This window comes from Oryzias latipes, chromosome 5 (genome assembly GCF_053564925.1).
Source record: "Oryzias latipes strain Hd-rR chromosome 5, Olatipes_Hd-rR_3.1".
Lineage (NCBI taxonomy): Eukaryota > Metazoa > Chordata > Actinopteri > Beloniformes > Adrianichthyidae > Oryzias > Oryzias latipes.
In genome coordinates this window covers 600,509-620,923 of record NC_136241.1, presented here as the reverse complement: position 1 = coordinate 620,923, position 20,415 = coordinate 600,509, and the positions used below count along the sequence as shown (strand labels likewise).

The 20,415-nt window shown below is 43.1% G+C and overlaps 1 protein-coding gene and 1 long non-coding RNA gene across 7 annotated transcripts in view; one reads left to right on the top strand and one right to left on the bottom strand.

Annotated features, from left to right (window-relative positions):
* LOC144992072 (SLIT-ROBO Rho GTPase-activating protein 3-like) overlaps positions 1-20,415 on the top strand; it is a 104,820-nt gene that overhangs the window by 34,392 nt on the left and 50,013 nt on the right. For all 4 annotated transcript variants that reach the window (XM_078946713.1, XM_078946712.1, XM_078946715.1 and 1 more), the window contains 5 exons: positions 300-428; positions 543-764; positions 873-974; positions 19,455-19,652; positions 19,764-19,848. In XM_078946713.1, coding sequence (XP_078802839.1) covers positions 300-428; positions 543-764; positions 873-974; positions 19,455-19,652; positions 19,764-19,848 — 736 coding nt within the window. The remainder of the gene's footprint in view (positions 1-299; positions 429-542; positions 765-872; positions 975-19,454; positions 19,653-19,763; positions 19,849-20,415) is intronic.
* On the bottom strand, positions 1,817-7,442 carry LOC144992073 (uncharacterized). 3 transcript variants are annotated; one of them, XR_013655861.1, is made up of 5 exons: positions 3,515-7,442; positions 2,794-2,888; positions 2,575-2,717; positions 2,349-2,458; positions 1,817-2,260 (listed from the first exon to the last, which is right to left on the bottom strand). It is a non-coding gene; the product is annotated as an uncharacterized LOC144992073 (long non-coding RNA). The 3 variants fall into 3 exon arrangements; XR_013655862.1 differs by having other exon boundaries at positions 2,794-2,882; XR_013655860.1 differs by lacking the exon at positions 3,515-7,442 and having other exon boundaries at positions 2,794-3,488.

The following is a 20,415-nucleotide window of genomic DNA, read 5'->3' as shown; positions in this document are numbered from 1 at the left end:
ACACGCTCGCACATAATTAGGGGGCTCCTGATACAGATCAGAGCCAGAGATGTCTTAAAACCAGGAAAAACCTCAGTCCATTTCTAATGACATTCTGAAATGACAGCATTTTTATGTTCAGCAAATAAGCAACCATAACTCAAATATCTCCATGGTGCCATGCGGGTATTGGATGTGTTGACTTATTTGAAAAGTTATGTGATACAAAATCAATTCAATGTAGCATGACCTCCTTTAAATGCATTAGAAAGACATTACCCATCCTGCATTGACGAGAGTATCTTCTTTTTCCTCTCTAGAGACAAGCCAAGTACTCTGAAAACAAGCTGAAATGCACGAAAGCTCGGAACGACTATCTTCTCAATCTAGCTGCTACAAATGCCCTAGTGGCCAAATACTACATCCATGATGTTTCAGACATGATTGATGTAAGAAAAGTCTACTCAGATCAAAACTGCTAACAGAAACCATATTTATTGTGTAGGATGAAGTACTACTGCTTCTACTGGTGTAAAATGGATGCATGTTCCTTTTGCATTTAGTCTTGTGACTTGGGGTACCATGCGAGTCTGGGGCGCACTATGAGGACCTACCTGTCTGCTGAATATAGCCTGGAAACCTCACGCCATGAAGGCTTGGATTTACTTGAGGGAGCTGTTGATTCTTTGGACATTAGAGGAGATAAGCTAAAGTTCATGGATTCACACAATCAGATGTTTTGTCCACCAGCACGTTTTGATTATCAGCCTCACATGGGGGATGAGGTGAGTCCTCTGAGAGTGATGCAATACCTGCTTAGTTTTTAGACTTTCTCTCTGTGTGAATTTATCCCAAAGGTAAATTCTTTCCTTTTCTTGTGGTTTTTGCTCCAGGTGTGTCAGGTGAGTGCACAGCAGCCTGTCCAGACAGAGCTGCTGATGCGTTACCACCAGCTGCAGTCTCGCCTTGCAACATTGAAGATAGAAAATGAAGAGGTGAGCAGCTTTTCACACAGCTTCTCACTTTAAAACGTCAAAAGGTTATTTCAAAGACGAACATCTTGGTTATTGTACTTTCCATTGCCAGAGCAATGGAAAAAGCACGGTTACCCCATTGTTTCTGTCGTGCCCTGGACACATCAAGTAAATATTGACTAGCAGATCATATAACTCTAGAATTGCTGCAGTCAGTTCTGATAGGTAAATTGGGACAAGACCATGAAGAGCTTCAAAAACAACCAGTAAAAGTTTAAACTGAACACTAAAATGAACATGGAGCCTGAAAAGTGAACTGAGTCCTGGAGTGACATGTTCTTGTCTGGATGTTTCTCTTAAAAGTCGTACTGCTGCATTCTGAACTAAATGGAAGACGCCAAAGTTCAGAGAATTACAATTATCTATCCGAGAGGTAATCATGGTGTGGATGACTGTTTCAAGATCGCTGGTCCCCTCAACTCCATCTGGATGAAGCTTGTCTGCTGGACTTTAAATATGTACACTGCAAAAAAACACCATCTTAATTCAAGAAAAAAGTACTTGTTTTTAGTAGAAATTGACTAGAAATAAGTCAAATTATCTGTCCATGCAGCTAGTAAATTTTACTTAACAAGATGTCTTGATTTAAGTAAAAATATCTAAGCCATAGTAAATCGGTTAAATCTTGAAATTAGGCAAAAACACTTATTTTAAGCAGTAATTTAAGACAAAAAAACTAGAAACTAGGATATAGGAGCTTGATTAAAATTTATTGCCTACTAAAATTCAGAAAATACATCTTGAAACAAGCTGTTGCAAAAGATATTTTTTCTTGTTTCAATACTAAAAAGAATGAAAACAAATTCACTTTTCGATTCTTTTATTCAACTTACAAACTGAGATTTGTGATACAAATTTACCCAAAGGCACTAGGAATACAACTATTTCTTTAACAACACAATTAGAATACTCATCTAAAGAACAGACATAAACATTGAACTGCAAAAGCAGTTTATCTTCCAACAAATTCTTTACTTTAATGCTCTTTCATGTGGTGATGTCCCACTTGTGAATTGTATCCTGAAGGATCTCTGTCTGAATGACAGAAGGGTGGCCACGCAATTTGTGTAGGTCAGATGTAGTGTGTAATAATATGCCATATAGAAAATCAGACCCTCGTGAAGCTTTTCTTTTTCAAACGTCATTGGCATCAAACCAATAGCAACGATTCATCTGCTGCCATCGAACACCAAGACTGGACTTGACAGGCCTCTTTTCTGGATGAAGACGTTTGGATCTTCTGTTGACTATAAAGCAGAAAAAACGTTTTTCCTTTAGTATCTCCAATGTAGTAATTTTTTTATGTATCTGCTTAGGGCAAAAATAAAAATTTACCTCCTGAACATGCAGTAAAGCTTCACTAGCACACCCCAGTTTCTTTGATGGAGGTGCCACTGGGGGAAAGAGAATGGGAAGGGCCTTCACCAGAGCAAAGTTGGCTTCCACTGAAACACAATAAAATAAATTTTACTTCTTGAAGAAGAAACACATAGAACCTAGTGTTTTCTGAGAAGAAGCATTCACGCATCTAACTACATGTATCAAAAAGGCATAAACTTACTTTTATCCCTGTTGATTGGTGGCTTTATTGCCTTCTTTCATACTCTGTAAAATGACCCTGTCGCAGCAATCCTCCCATCACATTCTGACTTCCTCAATGAATTCATAGTGGGGAGCAAGGACTCTATGCATTTCTCTAGGCACCTGCAATGACAAACCAAGTGATGAAAAATATATATACATTTAAAATTTTACTTTATACTTTTTACATAATACTTACATGATGCAGTTCTCTGGATAAACATCCACGATGGATGAAGCTCTGGTATCTCCTCTTATGGCTCCACAATCAATGTAAGCTCGTTTGGCCTGAAACTCCAGATCAAAAAACTGTTAAGATCAGCTTGGGCTTCTACTTTTTGTACATTTCCTGCAGAGTTTTATAATGCCTAGCTTGTACTTGCATACTATCCTTATTCACTAGAAATGATCAAAAATTGTGTTTTAATTTTTGCCAACAATAGTATCTCTCAAACTTAAAAATGTTAAAGTCACAATTTTTAATAACAGCAAGTTTTCATTCTAACTTTAAGATCATCAAGCATTTCAAACTGGCCGATTTGGGTGGGAAACTGCCCAATCTAGCAACCCTAGCATAAAACTGAGTTACAGTTGAGCAGTATTGGGCTAGCAATAACTCAAGTTAGCTTACTACAATAGCATACTTCTTAACACTGAAATACATTTTTACTAAACAAAAAATTAATTTAACATATTTAAACAGAACCAAAATCTCATTAATTGTATTTTAAAGTATATTTATGATGTATACAGGATACTTACAAAAAAGTGACGGAGTAGCTAAAATAGTGCTAGCGCAAGCTAGCTAGTTGCTCCGTTAGCCTGCTTCTCAAGATGTTTAAACCCACTTTATAATCTTTACCAGCTGCGTGGAGCGTAATGGTAATTTATTCTATGTCATATAATTTAATATAGCTTACCTCCTTTTATCTTGTCCGCCGAATATTATATTCTTAATTGTTTTTCCTGTTCGTCCTCGTCATGTTCTGGATCATCAGATGTACGTCGCAAATGTGACAAGATGGCGCTGGGTCGGTCACAATATGAAAATACTCAAAGGGTATCCCAAAAATGCAATAAATAGAATTAATTTTTTTGTGTTACACTTCCTTATGCCATCATTATGACAATAAATAAGTTATAAAACAGCATATAACGTGTTGGCTCTACTATTTTATCTTAAGCAAGTCTTCTGAACATATTAATCCCCCTTCATTTGGTCACAATGGACTTTTCCATTTTTGCTTGTGCTCGCCGGAATGTTCCATTGAAAAATTACGACAAAACATGAAAAATACATATTTTAAAAGATCAAATATTCTACGTAAACCTTGGTTGATATAACAAATAACTTCTTTTATTAAGGAAGATAATCATTGTCTGATTTGTACAATCTTTCGATTCAAAATAGATCTTTGCACAAAATATTGAGTTGGTATTGCCCAAACCAAGCGCGGTAGAATTATGATTGCATCATCTGTGGATTGCAAAGTACTGTTTATAATTTAAATTTAAATCAGATAACCATGCTGTTAGAGTGAAGTTGCTTGTTCTCAATATTAACAAATATGTATGTGAAAGGTCACTAATTATCATTTCTGCAAATAAAACAATACTTACTTTTGGACCTACACAAAAGATTTTGTGGTAACAATGGATTGTTGACAAGACAGACAACATTGTATTGAAGCCAGGTTTATGAAACACTGTTTTAACAGAGACCTTCTTGCTTATGAACTAGCTATACCTAATCTTGCTTACGTTTATAAATGCTGAAAACATAAAAAAAAAAAAATCATATAATTTCAAAATCAATGTTTTGATCAAATATAATGTTGATGACGATATTGCAGTTAAAAACAAAAATACGTATCTATTGTTTATCCTATAAATATTGGATGAGCTATTGAACATCAGTATTCAAGTACATTTTTGGATATCAGATAATATGGTTACATCTAAAATAAACTTAAAACCCTAACCTGTGCTTAAATCAGGCCTGCAGTATTTTTTCTTGTTTTGCATGGAAAATGATTAATTTCTAAATTTGCAAACTGATCAAGAAAGGTAATGCATATTTTTGTCTTAAAACAAGTTTAGTAAACTTAAATTAAGACGTTTTCCTGTCCTTAAATCAGGCTTGTAGTGTTTTTTTCTTGTTTTGCATGTAAAATGACTACTTTCTAGATTTACAAACTGATCAAGACAGGTAATGCATATTTTTCTTAAAACAAGTTTAATAATCTTACACGTGCTGCTGTTTTTATCTAAAATTAAGATCAATAAGATTTTACAGCTAGTTTTAAGATTAATAATCTTAGGTAGATTGACAAAATTTGCAGTGTAGTTGTAGGGTTAGATAAGTTAATTCTTCTCTAAGAGTTCTGGTAAATCGGCCGTCCGTCCTGGGGGAGGATCCCTCTTTCATGTGAGCACCCCTGAGGTTTCTTCATTTTTTCCGGAATCAGTTTTTTTAGGAGTTTTTCCTTACCACGAAGGGGGTCTAAGGGCAGGGTTCCCTTTTTAGCTTAGTCAGTTTGTTAGTTCATTTTAGTATTTTCCTATTGAATTCTATGTATTTATGACCCTTTTGATTTTATGTTTCACATTTTTAATTACCGATACGAAGCCCATTGAGACGAATGTTGTTGTGAATTTGGGCTATACAAATAAAATTGAATTGAATTGAATTGTGGCTCAAGGGAGGTTTACCTTAAGCTAAAACGTGCAAGTGACAAAAGCTCATCTTGACAATATTTTCAATCTTTTTTGTCAAATTAAAACTGCTGTCAAAGATAACCCCCAGATTTCTACCAGCAGTAGAGACAGCTGTAGATGTTCACCAAAAACAATTCTCTCCATTTTTGACTCGTTCAAATGGAGAAAATTCTGGCTCAACCACTGCTTTATGTCACCAGTGCACTCTGTTCAAATGTTTTGTGAGCTCTTTTTTCTCAAACTGAGGGGCAGACATCATGCTGTGCAATGATAGAACCAAGTGGCAACAGATATAAAGAAAAAAGAGCAGCACCGATGATAGAACCTCATCAATCCCGACCAAAAAACATCTCCCTGTTAAATAAGACTTCAACCAATCACGTGTTGTGCTACGAATGCCAACGTGACTGTATGGTCCACCGCGTCAAAAGCTAAAATTTACATTGTGAAAAAAAACAATTCTATATCGCCCAGCCCTAGTTGAATTTTTAAAAAGGAATTTAAATTTGACAGTATTTTTGACAAATAAATCAGGGGGAATCTTTTATGGGATTTGTTGGTTACAAAGTAAAACTGGAGATAAAATGAAAGGTCAAACAACAAATGACTGAAAACAGAAAACCTCTGTTTTAAATTCCTGCTCTGCTGGCTGTTGCTGCATGTTTCAAAACAACATTTAGACGTGCAGGTGAAAACTTTCTTTGCTGTAGAACAAGAAAGGATTGACCAAATTCTTATGTTTGAAGCCTAAAGTCAATCATTAAACAAAGGTCATTTTTCAAATCACATGGAGAAAAAAGTGGCACTTGAGTTTATGGTGTTTTCAAAATGGCAGTTGGCCATTTTTATTACAGAAGTGGAAAAAATGGTTAAAAAAGATTTTAGTTGACCATAAATTAATATTGATCAATGTCCACATAAAGGAGTGCTAAATGATGACCGACATGCTCAGACTGATAATGTTACAATCCAGGTACAAAGCTATAGAAGGCTGTTATTGTTAATAATCTTTACCTTTCTTAAATATTCTAACAAGGAAGCACATTTTCTTCTACTGAGCAAGGATCCTCAGCTTGCTTCCCAAACATTACATTCAAATTCAAATGTACTATTTTAGCTTTTATAGTCATATTTCTTGATCTGTTTACTACATTTTTCTGTAGAAAATATATTTACCTCAAACCTGCAACTAGAAAAAGATGCTTTCTTACAGAGCAATGCATAAAGATGCATGAGCAAGGATAGGGTGACCAAAACATACTGACAATATCTGCGATGATCAGGATTTGCCACTTTTGAAAGAGCATTTTTTAGGGAAAAAAAACTTTTTGTGCAGTGTCTGAGTTTGATTTAAATCTGGATTTTCTTGCTTAAAAGTTGCTTTAGAATAATGATTGTTAAATACATAGTTTATGTACTGTCACTTCTTTTGGTTGAAGTTTATAGGCCATGATAGCAGACTGTTGTGCAAAGTTGGTTTTTGTGGTGTTGATGGATGATGCTGCAGGTTTTTTCTTGTCTTACATTTCCTGTCTCACTGGTTGCAGAGATGTCTTTATAGTTGCATCTTGTTTTCTTCCCATCCCAAAATCTGGTAATGCAACTTGATTGAGACAGTCAGGTTTTTTCACTTCATGCAAAGTCGTACGCAAAAGTGGAGTCTCTCAACTTTTCTCCGTTTATGGTCATTCAGAATGTTCTGTTTTGGTTGCATCTATAAGATCTACAGTTATCTGCTTATTGCAGAAGAGCTCTGAAATCACTTGCGTTAGACTTCAGATAGGAACAAACGTACAAGCTCTGCATAGATGCATGTTGTTTAGGGCTGGGAATCACTGGGTACCTCACGATACGATACGATTTGCGATACATTGCTCACGATAACGATACTATCACGATATGGCGATATTGTAATAATCTATATATCTCGCTTCTAACATCTCACGATATATCAAATGACACCATTTAGTGCAAATGTGGTGTAAACAAAAATATAATTCTCCCAGAAAAAAACAAAAATCAAGTAGCTAGGAACTTTCCTTAAGTTATTTAAGACGTCGATGACGTGACAGACCCAGTCGCTGAAACCCGGAAGTAAACTCAGACTCGGGGAGCTTAGTTGGAGATTTAATAATAATAAGTTTCCAAGAACTAAAGTGCAGTAGTAGGTAGCAGGTAAGTATTGGACGTAGATTCTGTGGGAATCCGGATGAGCGTCTTGGGATCTACGCCGAGAAGCCAGTGAGCGAGGAAGGAAACAGCGGCGAGCGATCCAGAACACAGCGGGGAGGACTGCGTGGCCTGAGCAGCATGAGGCGTGGAGGAACCAGCGGCACCCGTGGAGGAGAGGACCTGAAGGCGTACAACAAGGAGAGGTAAGTACGAGACTTAAGTCTGGATAGACGTGACTTAGCTTGAGGTCAGGCATAAGCACCGGAGGGTGTAACGGACTGGCGTAGAATGCTGGGGTGGGTCTCCTTAAGAAGGTCTGCAGGTGATGAGATGAAGGGCAGCTGGTTCCAATCAGAGAGCAGGGAGGGGGAGGCAGGGTGACAGAGGCACCATGACAGTACCCCCCCTCAACGACCGCCTCCAGGCGGTCCAGGGCGGCGATCCGGGTCAGCCCGATAGAAGTCCTCAATGAGGGTACAGTCCAGAATAAGGGAGCGGGAGATCCATGAGCGCTCCCCTGGACCGTAACCCTCCCAGTCCACCAAGAACTGAAAGCCACGGCACTCGACTGACCGTGAACGCAGGAGCGCCGTAGATGACCCGGGCGGTTGGTGGGGAAGCGGACGGCGGGCACAGCGAGCTCTCCTGGAAAGGCTTTATTTGTGAAACGTGGAAAGATGGGTGTACCTTTAGCGCCGCCGGAAGCTGCAGCCGCACACAGGTGCGATTTATGATTTTCCCGATGGTATAGGGGCTGATGTACCGAGGAGCCAGTTTGTGAGATGTGGCCTGGAGGGGTATGTCCCATGAAGAAAGCCAGACCTTCTGTCCCGACTGGTAGGTGGGACTCACCACCCTGCGGCGATTAGCAGTACGGCAGTTGCTCTCCCTGGTGCGCAGGAGAGCGGCCCTGGCTTGATTCCAGATGCATTGGACACGCTGGAGATGGTGCTGTACTGAGGGCACTGCCAAATCTAACTCCTGAGAGGGGAACAGAGGTAGTGAGTACCCCAGGGACGCTTCAAACAGAGACATAGCAGTGGCTGAGGACGGGTGATTGTTGTGGGTGTATTCTATCCACACCAGGAACTTGGACCAGTTGGAGGGGTTTTGGGCTGCCAGACAGCGAAGAGCGGCCTCGAGTTCCTGGTTGGCTCGTTCAGCCTGTCCATTAGATTGGGGGTGGTACCCAGACGAAAGGCTGACCGTGGCACCAAGGGCAGAGCAGAAGGCCCTCCAAACCTGTGGCACAAATTGAGGGCCTCATCGTGTCCACGATCGGACACAATGTCACTGGGGATGCCGTGGTGACGAAACACCTTCTGCACCATAATATCGGCCATTTCCGTGGCTGTGGGTAGCTTGGGGAGAGGAATGAATTGGGTAGATTTCGAGAAACGGTCAATGATGGTGAGGATGACGGTGTTACCTTGTGAGGGAGGCAAACCAGTGATGAAGTCCATGGCCAGGTGGGACCAGGGGCGTTTAGTAACCGGTAGCGGGTGGAGCATACCGGCAGGTGGAGAGTTCGAAGACTTGGATCGGGCGCAGATGTCACAGGCAGAGATGAACTCCCTGACATCCCGCTCCATGGAGGGCCAAAAGAACCGGCGTTGGAGAAGTTTTAGGGTCTGTTGGAAGCCCCCATTACAGGATACGCGGGAGGTGTGTCCCCAGACCAAAACCTTGGAGCGTAGTGAGGATGGGACATACAAAGTGTTAGCTGGAGCCGGAGGATGATCGAGTTCCTCATCTTGGGCCTGTTGGACATGGGTTTCAATGTCCCAAGTGAGTATCCCTACGATACAGGTGGGGGAAATAATAGGGGTCACTTCCTGACTGTCACTGGAATCAGAGAGGCGTGAAAGGGCATCAGGCTTAGTGTTTCTGCCTCTGGATCTATAAGTGATAGTAAGAGAAAACCGGTCAAAGAAAAGGCACCAGCGGGCCTGGCGAGAGTTTAGGCGCTTGGCGGTACGGAGGTAAGCTATATTTTTATTATCCGTCCATACGATAAACGGCTGTTCCGCACCTTTCGAGCCAGTGGTGCCACTCTTCTAAGGTGATTTAATTGCGAGGAGCTCCCAATTGCCCACGTCATAATTTCCCTCAGCCGAGGAGAGTTTCCAGGAGAAGAACGCGCAGGGTTTTAATTTACCGGTGTCGATCTCACGCTGAGAAAGGACCACCCCAACACCTGAGTCGGAGGCGTCGACCTCAACAATGAATTGGCAAAGAGGATTTGGCTGAATAAGAATAGGGGCGAAAGTAAACAATTCTTTGAGTTTGTCAAAAGCGGCCTGAGCCTCTGGGTTCCAAACGAAGGGTCTGTTTACAGAGGTGAGTTGAGTAAGTGGGGCAGCAATGCTGCTGTAATTTCTAATAAACCGGTGATAGAAGTTTGCGAAACCGAGAAAGCGTTGAAGTTGTTTCCTGAAGTCAGGCGGTTCCCAGTTAGTGACAGCGGTGACTTTGGCTGGATCTGGACATATGTTACCTGCCTCTATGATGAAACCAAGGAAGGAAATTGTGGGCACATGGAATTTGCATTTCTCCTCTTTGACATATAATTGGTTCTCCAGTAAACGTGCTAGAAGCTGACAGACATGGTGGATATGCTGATCCTGATCCCGAGAGTAAATTAGTATGTCGTCAAGGTAGACGAATACAAAACGGTTCAAAAAGTCACGGAGTACGTCATTAACGAGGTGTTGGAAAACGGCGGAGGCGTTGGTAAGCCCAAAAGGCGTTACCAAATACTCAAAGTGCCCTAGCGGGGTGTTAAACGCCGTCTTCCATTCGTACCCTTCCCTCATGCGGACTAAGTGATAAGCATTTCGGAGGTCTAATTTGGAAAAGACGCAAGCTTCTTGGACGGAATGTAACGCGGAGCTTATGAGGGGAAGTGAATACTTGTTCTGTATCTTTCTTTTTAACGAAGAAAAACCCTGCACCGACCGGGAGCGAAGAGGGACCAATGTGACCAGAAGAGAGACCTTCATGAATGTATTTTTCCTTGGCCTGCTTCTCAGGAACGGATAAACAGCCTCCCATTAGGTAGTGTGGCGCCATTTAATTGTTCGATGGGGCAGTCATATGGTCTGTGTGGGGGTAAGGCCCCTGCCTTGGCTTTGCTGAAAACGGTCTTGAGGTCGTGATAGCAGAGGGGTACCTTAGACAGATCGATGATTTCCTGGGCTGGATCGTGACTGGGTGGAACTGAGGGGATGGCTGAGCGGAGGCAGTTCGCCATACAGGCGTTGCTCGAGTTGGTGATGTGGAGGTTGACCCAATCGAACTGTGGGTTATGGGTGCGGAGCCAGGGAAACCTTAAGATGACGGGAGATTGGGGAGATTTAGTGATATAAAATTGCATGTATTCATGATGATTACCGGAAGAGATGAGTTGAACAGGCTTGGTGCGATGAGTGATGTGAGTGAGGAGCTGGCCCCCCAAACCAGCCGCCTTGACCGGAAGTTCCAATGGCTCTGTGGGAAGGTTGAGTTCAGACACCAAGGGGTTATCAATAAAATTTTGCTCCGCACCAGAGTCAATGAGGGCTTTGCATTCGAGGGTCTTAGACAGAAAACATAACTTGACAGGAATATACAAGAAGGGCTTCTCAGTGGTGAGAGATGATTGACCCACCCACGGCCTGTCGTCTAGCGGGGGGGTCCTGGTGTTTAAACGCAACATACACTGGTGAACGAGGTGACCTGCCTGACCACAATAGAAACAAGTCCCTTCGTCTCTCCGTCTCCGCCGTTCCTCGGGTGTGAGCTTTGAGTGTCCTATCTGCATAGGTTCCTCAGAGGATCGTCCGGGGTGCATGAGGAATGGAATGAGCAGAATTAGCTGTAGCGGATGGAGGGAGAAAATTAACAACAGTTTTCTTATCATGGCGTGGACGCTCAGTCTGGCGTTCCCGGAGACGAACGTCTGACCGCAAGGCCGCGGTGACGAGCTCTTCAAAAGTTCTAGCCTATGGCTGTGAACATAAATGGTCTTTGATCAAGTCATTAAAAGATTGGTAAAACACGCCTTTCGAGGCAATGTCTGGCCAACCTGCCTCCACTGCTAGGATCCGAAAATCAATTAGATGGTCATTCACAGATCTGTGGCGTTGCTTGAGGGTTAGTAGACGGCGGGTCGCTTCTTCTTCTTCGCTGGGCTGGTCGAACACCAACCGAAAAACCCCCAATGAAGCGTTCGAACGGAACTTGGTAAATAGGATGGGCCGATATGTAGGCCTGCGCCCATTGGAGCGCTTTACCCCTGAGGGAGTTCACGATGAGGGTAATCTTGCTGTGATCTGCGTGATAATGTCGCGGAGCCTGCTGGAAAATCAATTGGCATTGTAGAAGGAACCCCTTCGTCACCCTGGAAGCTCTCGGGTTGAAGCCGGATGTTTTCGTTAGCTGGGCTAGCGGTAGCGGGGACCAGATTTCCAGTGGCGGGGAAAGAGGTGCTGGCTGTGGCGTTGGCTGATTGTTGCCCAGTTAGTTCCATCAGGGCCTGAGACAATCCATCCAGACGACGAAGAAGGTCCTGCTGGCAGGAAACCATATGGTTCAGGAATACAGCTTGGCGTCCCAGGGCTATTCCTTGCAGTGTGACGGCCAGGCGGAGTCCTTCCAGGTCAGCTGGGTCTGGGTGATGGCCAGTCCGTTCTGTCATGACGTCGATGACGTGACAGACCCAGTCCCTGAAACCCGGAAGTAAACTCAGACGAGGGGGGTTTAGTTGAAGATTTAATAATAATAAGTGTCCAAGAACTAAAGTGCAGTAGTAGGTAGCAGGTGAGTATTGGACGTAGATTCTGTGGGAATCCGGATGAGCGTCTTGAGATCTACGCCGAGAAGCCAGTGAGCGAGGAAGGAAACAGCGGCGAGCGATCCAGAACACAGCGGGGAGGACTGCGTGGCCTGAGCAGCATGAGGCGTGGAGCAACCAGCGGCACCCGTGAAGGAGAGGACCTGAAGGCGTACAACAAGGAGAGGTAAGTACGAGACTTAAGTTTGGATAGACGTGACTTAGCTTGAGGCCAGGCATAAGCACCGGAGAGTGTAACGGACTGGCGTAGAATGCTGGGGTGGATCTCCTTAAGAAGGTCTGCAGGTGATGAGATGATGAAGGGCAGCTGGTTCCAATCAGAGAGCAGGGAGGGGGAGGCAGGGTGACAAAGGCACCGTGACAATAAACTACTTTCAAAATCAATGACCAGGGATAAAATACATTAAGAACTTAAAATGCATCTAAAAGTAAACATCTTTGTGAACAACACGTTCGGGGAAAAGCTGTATGTTATGTATGTTTAAATGTTCATGTTTTTTCTGGAGAACCACAGGCTTTTTAGTGTCAAGACTGCGGCCGTCTACCGCTGCTTAGAGGAGAAGGGGGGGTCTAAGGGCAGGGATGCCTCTCTTTCTTCCGTTTCCATCTCAACCATAGCCCTGGTCTGGGCGTACAGTGTAGGGTTCCTTTTTTCAGGATTTCTGAGAGGGAATGTCAAAGCGTGGCTCTACTGCATTCAATAAAAACCGAAATCCCTCATTCTCCACCGCGCTGCAGGGACGGAGACCGTTTTCCGTTTGTTATATTGCCCATGCTCTGTCTCTCAGAAGTCTGCGGTAGCTTTGTCTGGAAAAAGGTATCCGCGCCAGGCTGTGTCGGCTTCAGGCCAGCGACAGACACAGATTTCTCACACAACTCCGGGTGATGCAGCTTCAATGCTGCCGGCGCGTCTTTTAAGATGCTGCCCCTTGCTTCTCATTGTTTTCTCCCTCCGCCATCATTGTTTTAATGTGTGTTCTTCTTCGTCCGCCCGCAACAGCCAATCTCGCAACGAGCGCCCCCTATCGACCCTCCTAAGAATTTTCTTACCAAAGGATGTTTGATATACTGTTTTACAGGGTCTTTAAACGTAAATAAAAGGTAGAAACTTGAATATCGCGATATATCGCGATATATCACCATATCGATATTTTGGTCCTTCTCCATGGACGGTCAAGTTCAAGATTCAAGAGATTCAAGATTCATTTATTTGTCATTGTCATTAAAACAACGAAATTGCGTTTGGAGCTTTGACAATCGCCCTAATTATTTCAAAATGAATACCCAATAAATAAATAACCAAAGTGCAACATCAGTACAAAAAAAAACACAGCAAGGACTAAACAAAAAGAAGACATTGAGTGTACTCGGGTGTTGAGTCAATAGCAGCTTGATGTTAATGTGCAGGAAAGCAAAGTCCAGGTCACAGTTATTTCAGGTGGTTATGGTTATTGTGGAGAAGGTGTGGGGTAGAGTAATACAGTCTGCTGGGATATGAAGCAGGGGATAAGCAGCAGTGCAATTCACAGTGTACTCAGATGAGAAGGTTGGAGAGCGGTGGGGGGCGGTTGGTGGGTGGGACTGTTCAGCAGCCGCACAGCCTGTTTAGGATAAAGGCTGTTACTCCATGTGGTTGTTCTGGCCTGGATGGACCTGTACCCCCTTAATGAGGGCAGCAGATGGAGGAGACGGCAGGTTGGATGGTGGATGGTCACCGGGATGTTGTGGATAGTCTTTAAACAGCAGGCAGTGTAGAGGCTGCTCATCTCTGGGAGAGTGGTCCCAATGATTTTCGCCGCTATTTTCACCACCCGTTGGAGTCTCTGCTGAACAGCCTTTGTGCAGGTACAGAACCACACAAAGAATCCGCATGTCAGAACACTGCTGATGGCACAGTTGGAAAAGTTCACCATCAGCTTTTTGGAAATTTTAGCAGTTTTTAGTTTCCTCGGTAAGTACAGACATTGTTGGGCTTTAACCACCACTGAGGCAGTGTGTGGACCCCAGGATAGGTCCTCGGTCATAGTGACCCCCAGAAATTTAAAACTAGTTACCCTCTCCACCATCTCTGTGCCAATGGAAAGCGGCTGATGGTTTTTACTGCATCCTTGGAAGTCAAAAATAATTTCCTTGGTCTCTGTGGTGTTCAGGATCAGGTCGTTACTATTGCACCAAGACACCAAGTGTTGCACTTCTTTCCTGTAGTCCGTTTCATTAATGTCATTGATAAGTTCAAGCACTGTAGTGATCATTGGCAAATTTAACAATGAGGTTGGACGAACATGATGAGCAACTGTCATATGTGAACAGATAGTAGAATATGGGGCTCAGCACACACCCCTGGGGGTTCCCTGTATTGATTAAAAGAGTGGATAAAGTGTACTTTCCCGAACTAACACTCTGTTTGCAGTTGGTTAAAAAATCTGTAATCCAATTGAACAGTCCAGGATGGTGCAGCTCGGCTCGAAGCTTGAATGACCGAATAACGTTGAACTGTTGTTCGGGGTGGGGGCAAGTTATGATCTGTGTTTTCCTTTTTAAACGGGCTTAGAAGAGGTTTAAGTCCTCAGCCAGTTTAGGAGAGTCCACTGGGGGTGGGGGTGAAAGCATCCTTCTCCCCAGCTCTGAGTGTGCAGTTCCTAGCACAATAAGTTCTTGTACTCTGTCATCCAAGCTTGATGGTTTGGAAACACACAAAACTGTCTCCAGTTTGTTAGTGTTGGTAAAGGGTTTAAGATATTCCGTGTAGACGTCGAAAAAGATCCGGTTGAGCCAAGGTCATCTGGGTTAAAGCATCAGCCTGGCGACCCAGAATGAATCCCTGCTGGGAGACAGTAAGGCGGAGTCCTTACGGGTCAGCTGGGTCTGGAGTTTGTCCAGTTCGTTCTGTCATGATGTGTATGACGTAGCAGACCCAGATGCTGGAACCCGGAAGAAAACTCAGAATGTTGTTAAAACGAAGGGATTTATTTTTCCAGAACGAAAAGGTATAGGAGTCTTTTGAGTTTGTAACTAGAAGGTGGATGGCCAGTGACAGCAGTCTTGCTGTGGCGGGAGATCGACATGGCTGGAGACGAAACGAAGCAGGAGTCGTGGCGTAGCTGGAGGAATGGTGTGACAGGAGTCGTGGCATGGAGAGAGATCGAATCAGGCTGCTCTTGGAGAGGATAGTTCCAGGTGGACACTCGTGGAAATAGACATAAGAGCGAGGCGAGGAAACGTGGTAAGTACAAAGTTAACTTGAAGACAAGACAAAACTTGGCAACCAGACTCAGCACCATTAGGAGCCACGAACTGGCAACGAATGCTGGAGCTGGATCTCCTTATGAAGGCTGGTAGTAGATGAGGTGAATGTCCACAGCTGGTTCCAATCAGGAGAGCAGAGCAGAGAGGAAAGGGGGAGCAGAGACTGCCAGAGGCTCCATGACAGTACCCCCCCTCAATGACCGCCGTCGGGCGGTCCAGGACGCCGATCCGGATGAGCATGGTAGAAGTCCTTAATGAGGTAATGGTCCTGAATGAGCGAACGGGAGATCCATGACCGTTCCTCAGGACCGTAACCCTCCCAGTTCACCAGGAATTGAAGACCCCGACCCCAGCGCCGAACATCCAACACCCGACTAACGTTGAAAGCCGGGGCGCCGTCGATGATATGGGCAGGTGTAGGGGTAGCAGACGGCGGGCACAGAGGACTTTCCTGGACACATGAAATGTGGGACACATGAAATGATGGGTGTAACTTAAGGGCTGCCGGAAGCCGGAAGCGAACACAGGAGGGATTGATAATACGCTCAATGGTGTAGGGCCCGATGAAATGGGGAGCCACCTCCGTTCACCTCTTCTTGTTCCGAGAAGAGAGCCAAACCCTCTGACCAGGCTGGTACATGGGTCCAACCGCCCTGTGGCGATTGGCAATTCGACAGTTGCTCTCCCTGCTCTCCCTCCTTCTCCATGGACGGCCAGAAGAACTGTCGACGCAGAAGCTTAAGGGTTTTCTGGACTCCAGCGTAACAGGAGATGCGAGAGGTGGGACCCCAGGAAAGCACGTCTGACCGGAGATTGGAAGGCACAAACAGGGTATCTTTTGGAGCAGGAGGATGATTAGGCTCCTCACCTTGAGCTTGAAGGACTCGAGACTCTATATCCCATGAGAGGTTCCCTACAATGCAGGTAGAGGAGATGATAGTAGAAGTGACAGGGTCTTCACTGGAGCTGAACTTTTGTGAGAGGGCATCCGGCTTCACATTACGACTGCCTGGCCTGTAGGTAGTTGTAAAGTTAAAGCTCCAAGTGGGATGAGCCGACACACCTCAAAGCTACGTCCATCTGTTGAAAAGCCATTGAAATTTACTCTGATAAAAAACCATAACTTTCAACGCAGGGGTGTTGTTGTGACAGAGCGGCAAAGTTGGGTTTCTCGCCATGCTGACAAAAGTTGCTCTTTTTCCGAATTTTAGGTGGAACAGATGAATTTTAAGGAATTTTATTCATCACAAAATTTATGCTTTGTCCGTCTGGATTCCAAACAGATATTTCTTGTCATAACTTAATTTTCAACTATCGACATCAAACTTCACAGACACAGTACGTGTCCGATTGGTCGCTGAATATTTTCACATTTTTAAAATGAACTGGTCAATTTTAAGATTTTTTTCCGTCTTAAATGGAACAACCTCTCTGATTCAGGCCTGCTGCACGGGTCAGGTTAAACTTCTCCTCTCCCTGCAGGGTTCCTGCTTATATGTTAATTAGCCAGGAGTGACAAGAAAGATGAGAGGAGTTTGGCCACAAAAAGCCAGTTCAGCACTGAAAGACTGCATTTTTATTTGTTTTGCATGTCTTTTATTAATCTTTAGTACTAATCATTGCTGTTTTTTATTCATCCAAAATGCAATTAACTCAATATTTTATCTTTTTTTTTTAAAACAAAACACAAGAATATGCTCCAAGACAAAACCCAACTTCAGTACACTCCTACAGATGTAACATAAGACAGTAAATATCTCTTATATTCTTTTTTTTTATCAATGCTGCAACTTCTTTTTCATTTTTAAAAAGGTATGTTTTTAGCGGCTTTTTAAAAGAAATCACCAAATCAACTCTTTTGTGGATGAAACAAAGAACTCCAGAACAATGAAGCCACTTCTACAAAGTCTCTGTCACCTTAAGTTTTAAACAAGTTCTCTGAACATCCACCATACATTGGTCATATGGATTCAGAGACCTCCTAAAAGTGCACAATTGTAAAAGGTCTTTTATATAGACAACTGTTTGGTTGCTTTGAGCTCTAAATATAAAAAAATGCTTTTATATCACTTAGACACAGATGGAGAACCATATCAATTGGATTAGTATCAGGGTGGCATGTTTAGGTTTAATTAGGTTAAAAACTTAAATGACTGAGACAAAATGAAGCTGTTCATCACATTTTTGACCTAAACATACAAACATATGCTTGGTTCTGCGGTTAGGAAACGGTATTTGGGAATCTCTTCATACCAGGGGCCAGCCTGGCCATTGCAACATCGCCACAGTGCCCACCCAGACTGGGACAGCAACAGGGTCCACTTCACAGCCGTTAGGCTGCAAAGTTAAACTCCAGCTGCCCCAGCAAGGGCAACAACTGCAGCAACAACCACCGACCGAGCCGGCAAGCCCCGGCAGAAAAGATCCCCACAAGAAACACTGGCTCTGGCAGACTGTTCCATAAAAATATATAGTTTTGCCATTGCCTTGCAGCCCGCAGTACAAGTGCTTTAGTTTTCCAGTAATGTCAGTCAAAAATGCAAGTTCATATTCACCATATTCATATTCACCATATTCAGCAGACATCTCCTCCAATAGCACCTTGAAATCCTGTGCTGTTTTGCTTTGCAGCTGAGGTTGTTTATGAGTTTCACAAGAGGAGTCACAACGTGTCCAGAGCCAATCACTTTTGCACATAAGGCCTACTGGTGAATGATGGAGCGGTAATGCAGACATTTTGGAAAGTCTGGGTCAGGTTTACATTGAGTGATGAAACTTGTTTGTAGGCCAATCATAGCAGGAGCCCCGTCTGCAGTCACTGCTACCAGCTTTACTAATGGTACCTTTTTCTGTACGAAAAACTCCTTTACCGTGTTATACATTTCAACTCCTCTTGTAGTTGTCTGTAAGGGCAGTTGTGTCAGGAGTTCTTCTCTTGTGGAAACCAAAAGCTATGCTGTGCTGCTGCTGTCCACAGACTCGTTTCACTGGATGCTAAACCACCTGCACTTTGCAAAATCCTGGTCCAGCTAACTGGCCAAGTTAGCAGACATAGTCACTTATCTAGACATCATAGTGGAAATTAGATGAGTTCAATTTTTCTCAGTGTTTCTACAGTGTTAGTAATCATCATCATTGCTTGTTTGACAACTTCTCAAACTGAAAATGCCTTCTTCTTGATGAGAAAATGAGCAGGTCTAAATGAGGCTTTGATTTAAGAATTTTTTTCATGCTATATGCAAAAGTCTTTATTCCCAAAGGCAACAGATTACAGTACCTCCCCCCACCCACAGGCTGCTGTCCTGGTAACAGTAGCTTGCAGCTCCAGAATGGAGGAGGAAGAACGACACAAAACAGCTCGAGCGGGGCGTTGCCTACGGGGCGGTTCCCTGTGCCAGGCGGTCGCACGTGCTCGGTTCTGTTAAATGTTACTTGTAGCTTTAATTAGTCTTTGATGTGTTTTTTTTTAAGTAGAGAGACTAGTTTGCATCACTCCACTTCATACATCTTATCATTTTGGTTTCATCTCATCAAACTGATCTTTGCCTCTTTTTGTGAAATGAATCATTAAGGCCCCCGTGACTCAAGCAGACTTGTTTTAAAGTCAACTTCTTGTTTTCTTGTCTGTCTAACGTGGTAGAACTGCAGATAATCTTTCATGTGACAAGGCATTATGTAAGGATGTGCAGCATGTCAGTTAGGCTAATGTTCAACTATGACTTAATTAAAAGATATTTATTAAAATTATGTTGTAGCTTTGATTTGAAATTAAATGACTTGCTTTTTTATACAGTGTGTGTGACATACATCTATATATTGATACATATAAAAAGTTTGTGAATATTTTGACTGTACATTTTCAGATGTTTGTTATATTTTCTTTGTGTCAGGTTAAGAAGACTCTTGATGCCACCATGCAGACCCTTCAGGACATGCTTACTGTGGAGGACTTTGATGTGTCAGACGCCTTCCAGCACAGCCAATCTACAGAGTCGGTCAAGTCGGCTTGTTCTGACTCTTATATGAGCAAGGCTAATATCGCTAAGAGGCGAGCCAATCAGCAAGAGACTGAAGGCTTCTACTTCACTGTGAGTTCTCCTGCAGTCGTGCAACGATTCACAGTGTTGTGAACAAACAAACATTTAAAACATTTAAAAGCTATTTGACTGTCTTTTGCTTTTTGTTTATTTGATCTCCAGAAGTACAAGGAGTATCTGAATGGCAGCAACCTCATAGTGAAACTGCAAGCTAAGCATGACCTTTTGAAGCAGACACTAGGAGAAGGTGAGACTGACTGCAAGTTAATGGTAAATGGCATGTATACTTACTAATATAGCGCTTTACTACCCTCCTCAAAGACCCTAATGGCTTTACAGTCACAGGCCCATTCACACACACATTCACACACTGATGGTGGCTTTGCTACTGAACACTGGCGCCAAAGGCAAAGTATCTTGCCCAAGAACACTTCGGCATATGGACGTTCATGAGCCGGGAATCAAACTTGCAATATTTCGACCAGAGGTCGACCACCTCACTCTGTTTCTCGGCTGCTGCACCACAGCTCAGTATTTGCTTGGTGATCCATTTTAGGGATGGGTATCGTTAAGGTTTTAACGGTACTACTACTCTTATCGATACTGCTTATCGATCCGGTATTTTAACGGTACTCTTATCGATACCTTTTAAGAATGAAAAATAAATAAATAAATAACATATTGAGAACATAAAGTGTTTTATTTCCTCATTTTGCAACATTGTTTTTTTAACAAAACATTTTACTTTATACATGAGAATGTTCCAGACAGGATATTTATTTAATTATTTAATTTCATAATTTTTTTTCCTTTA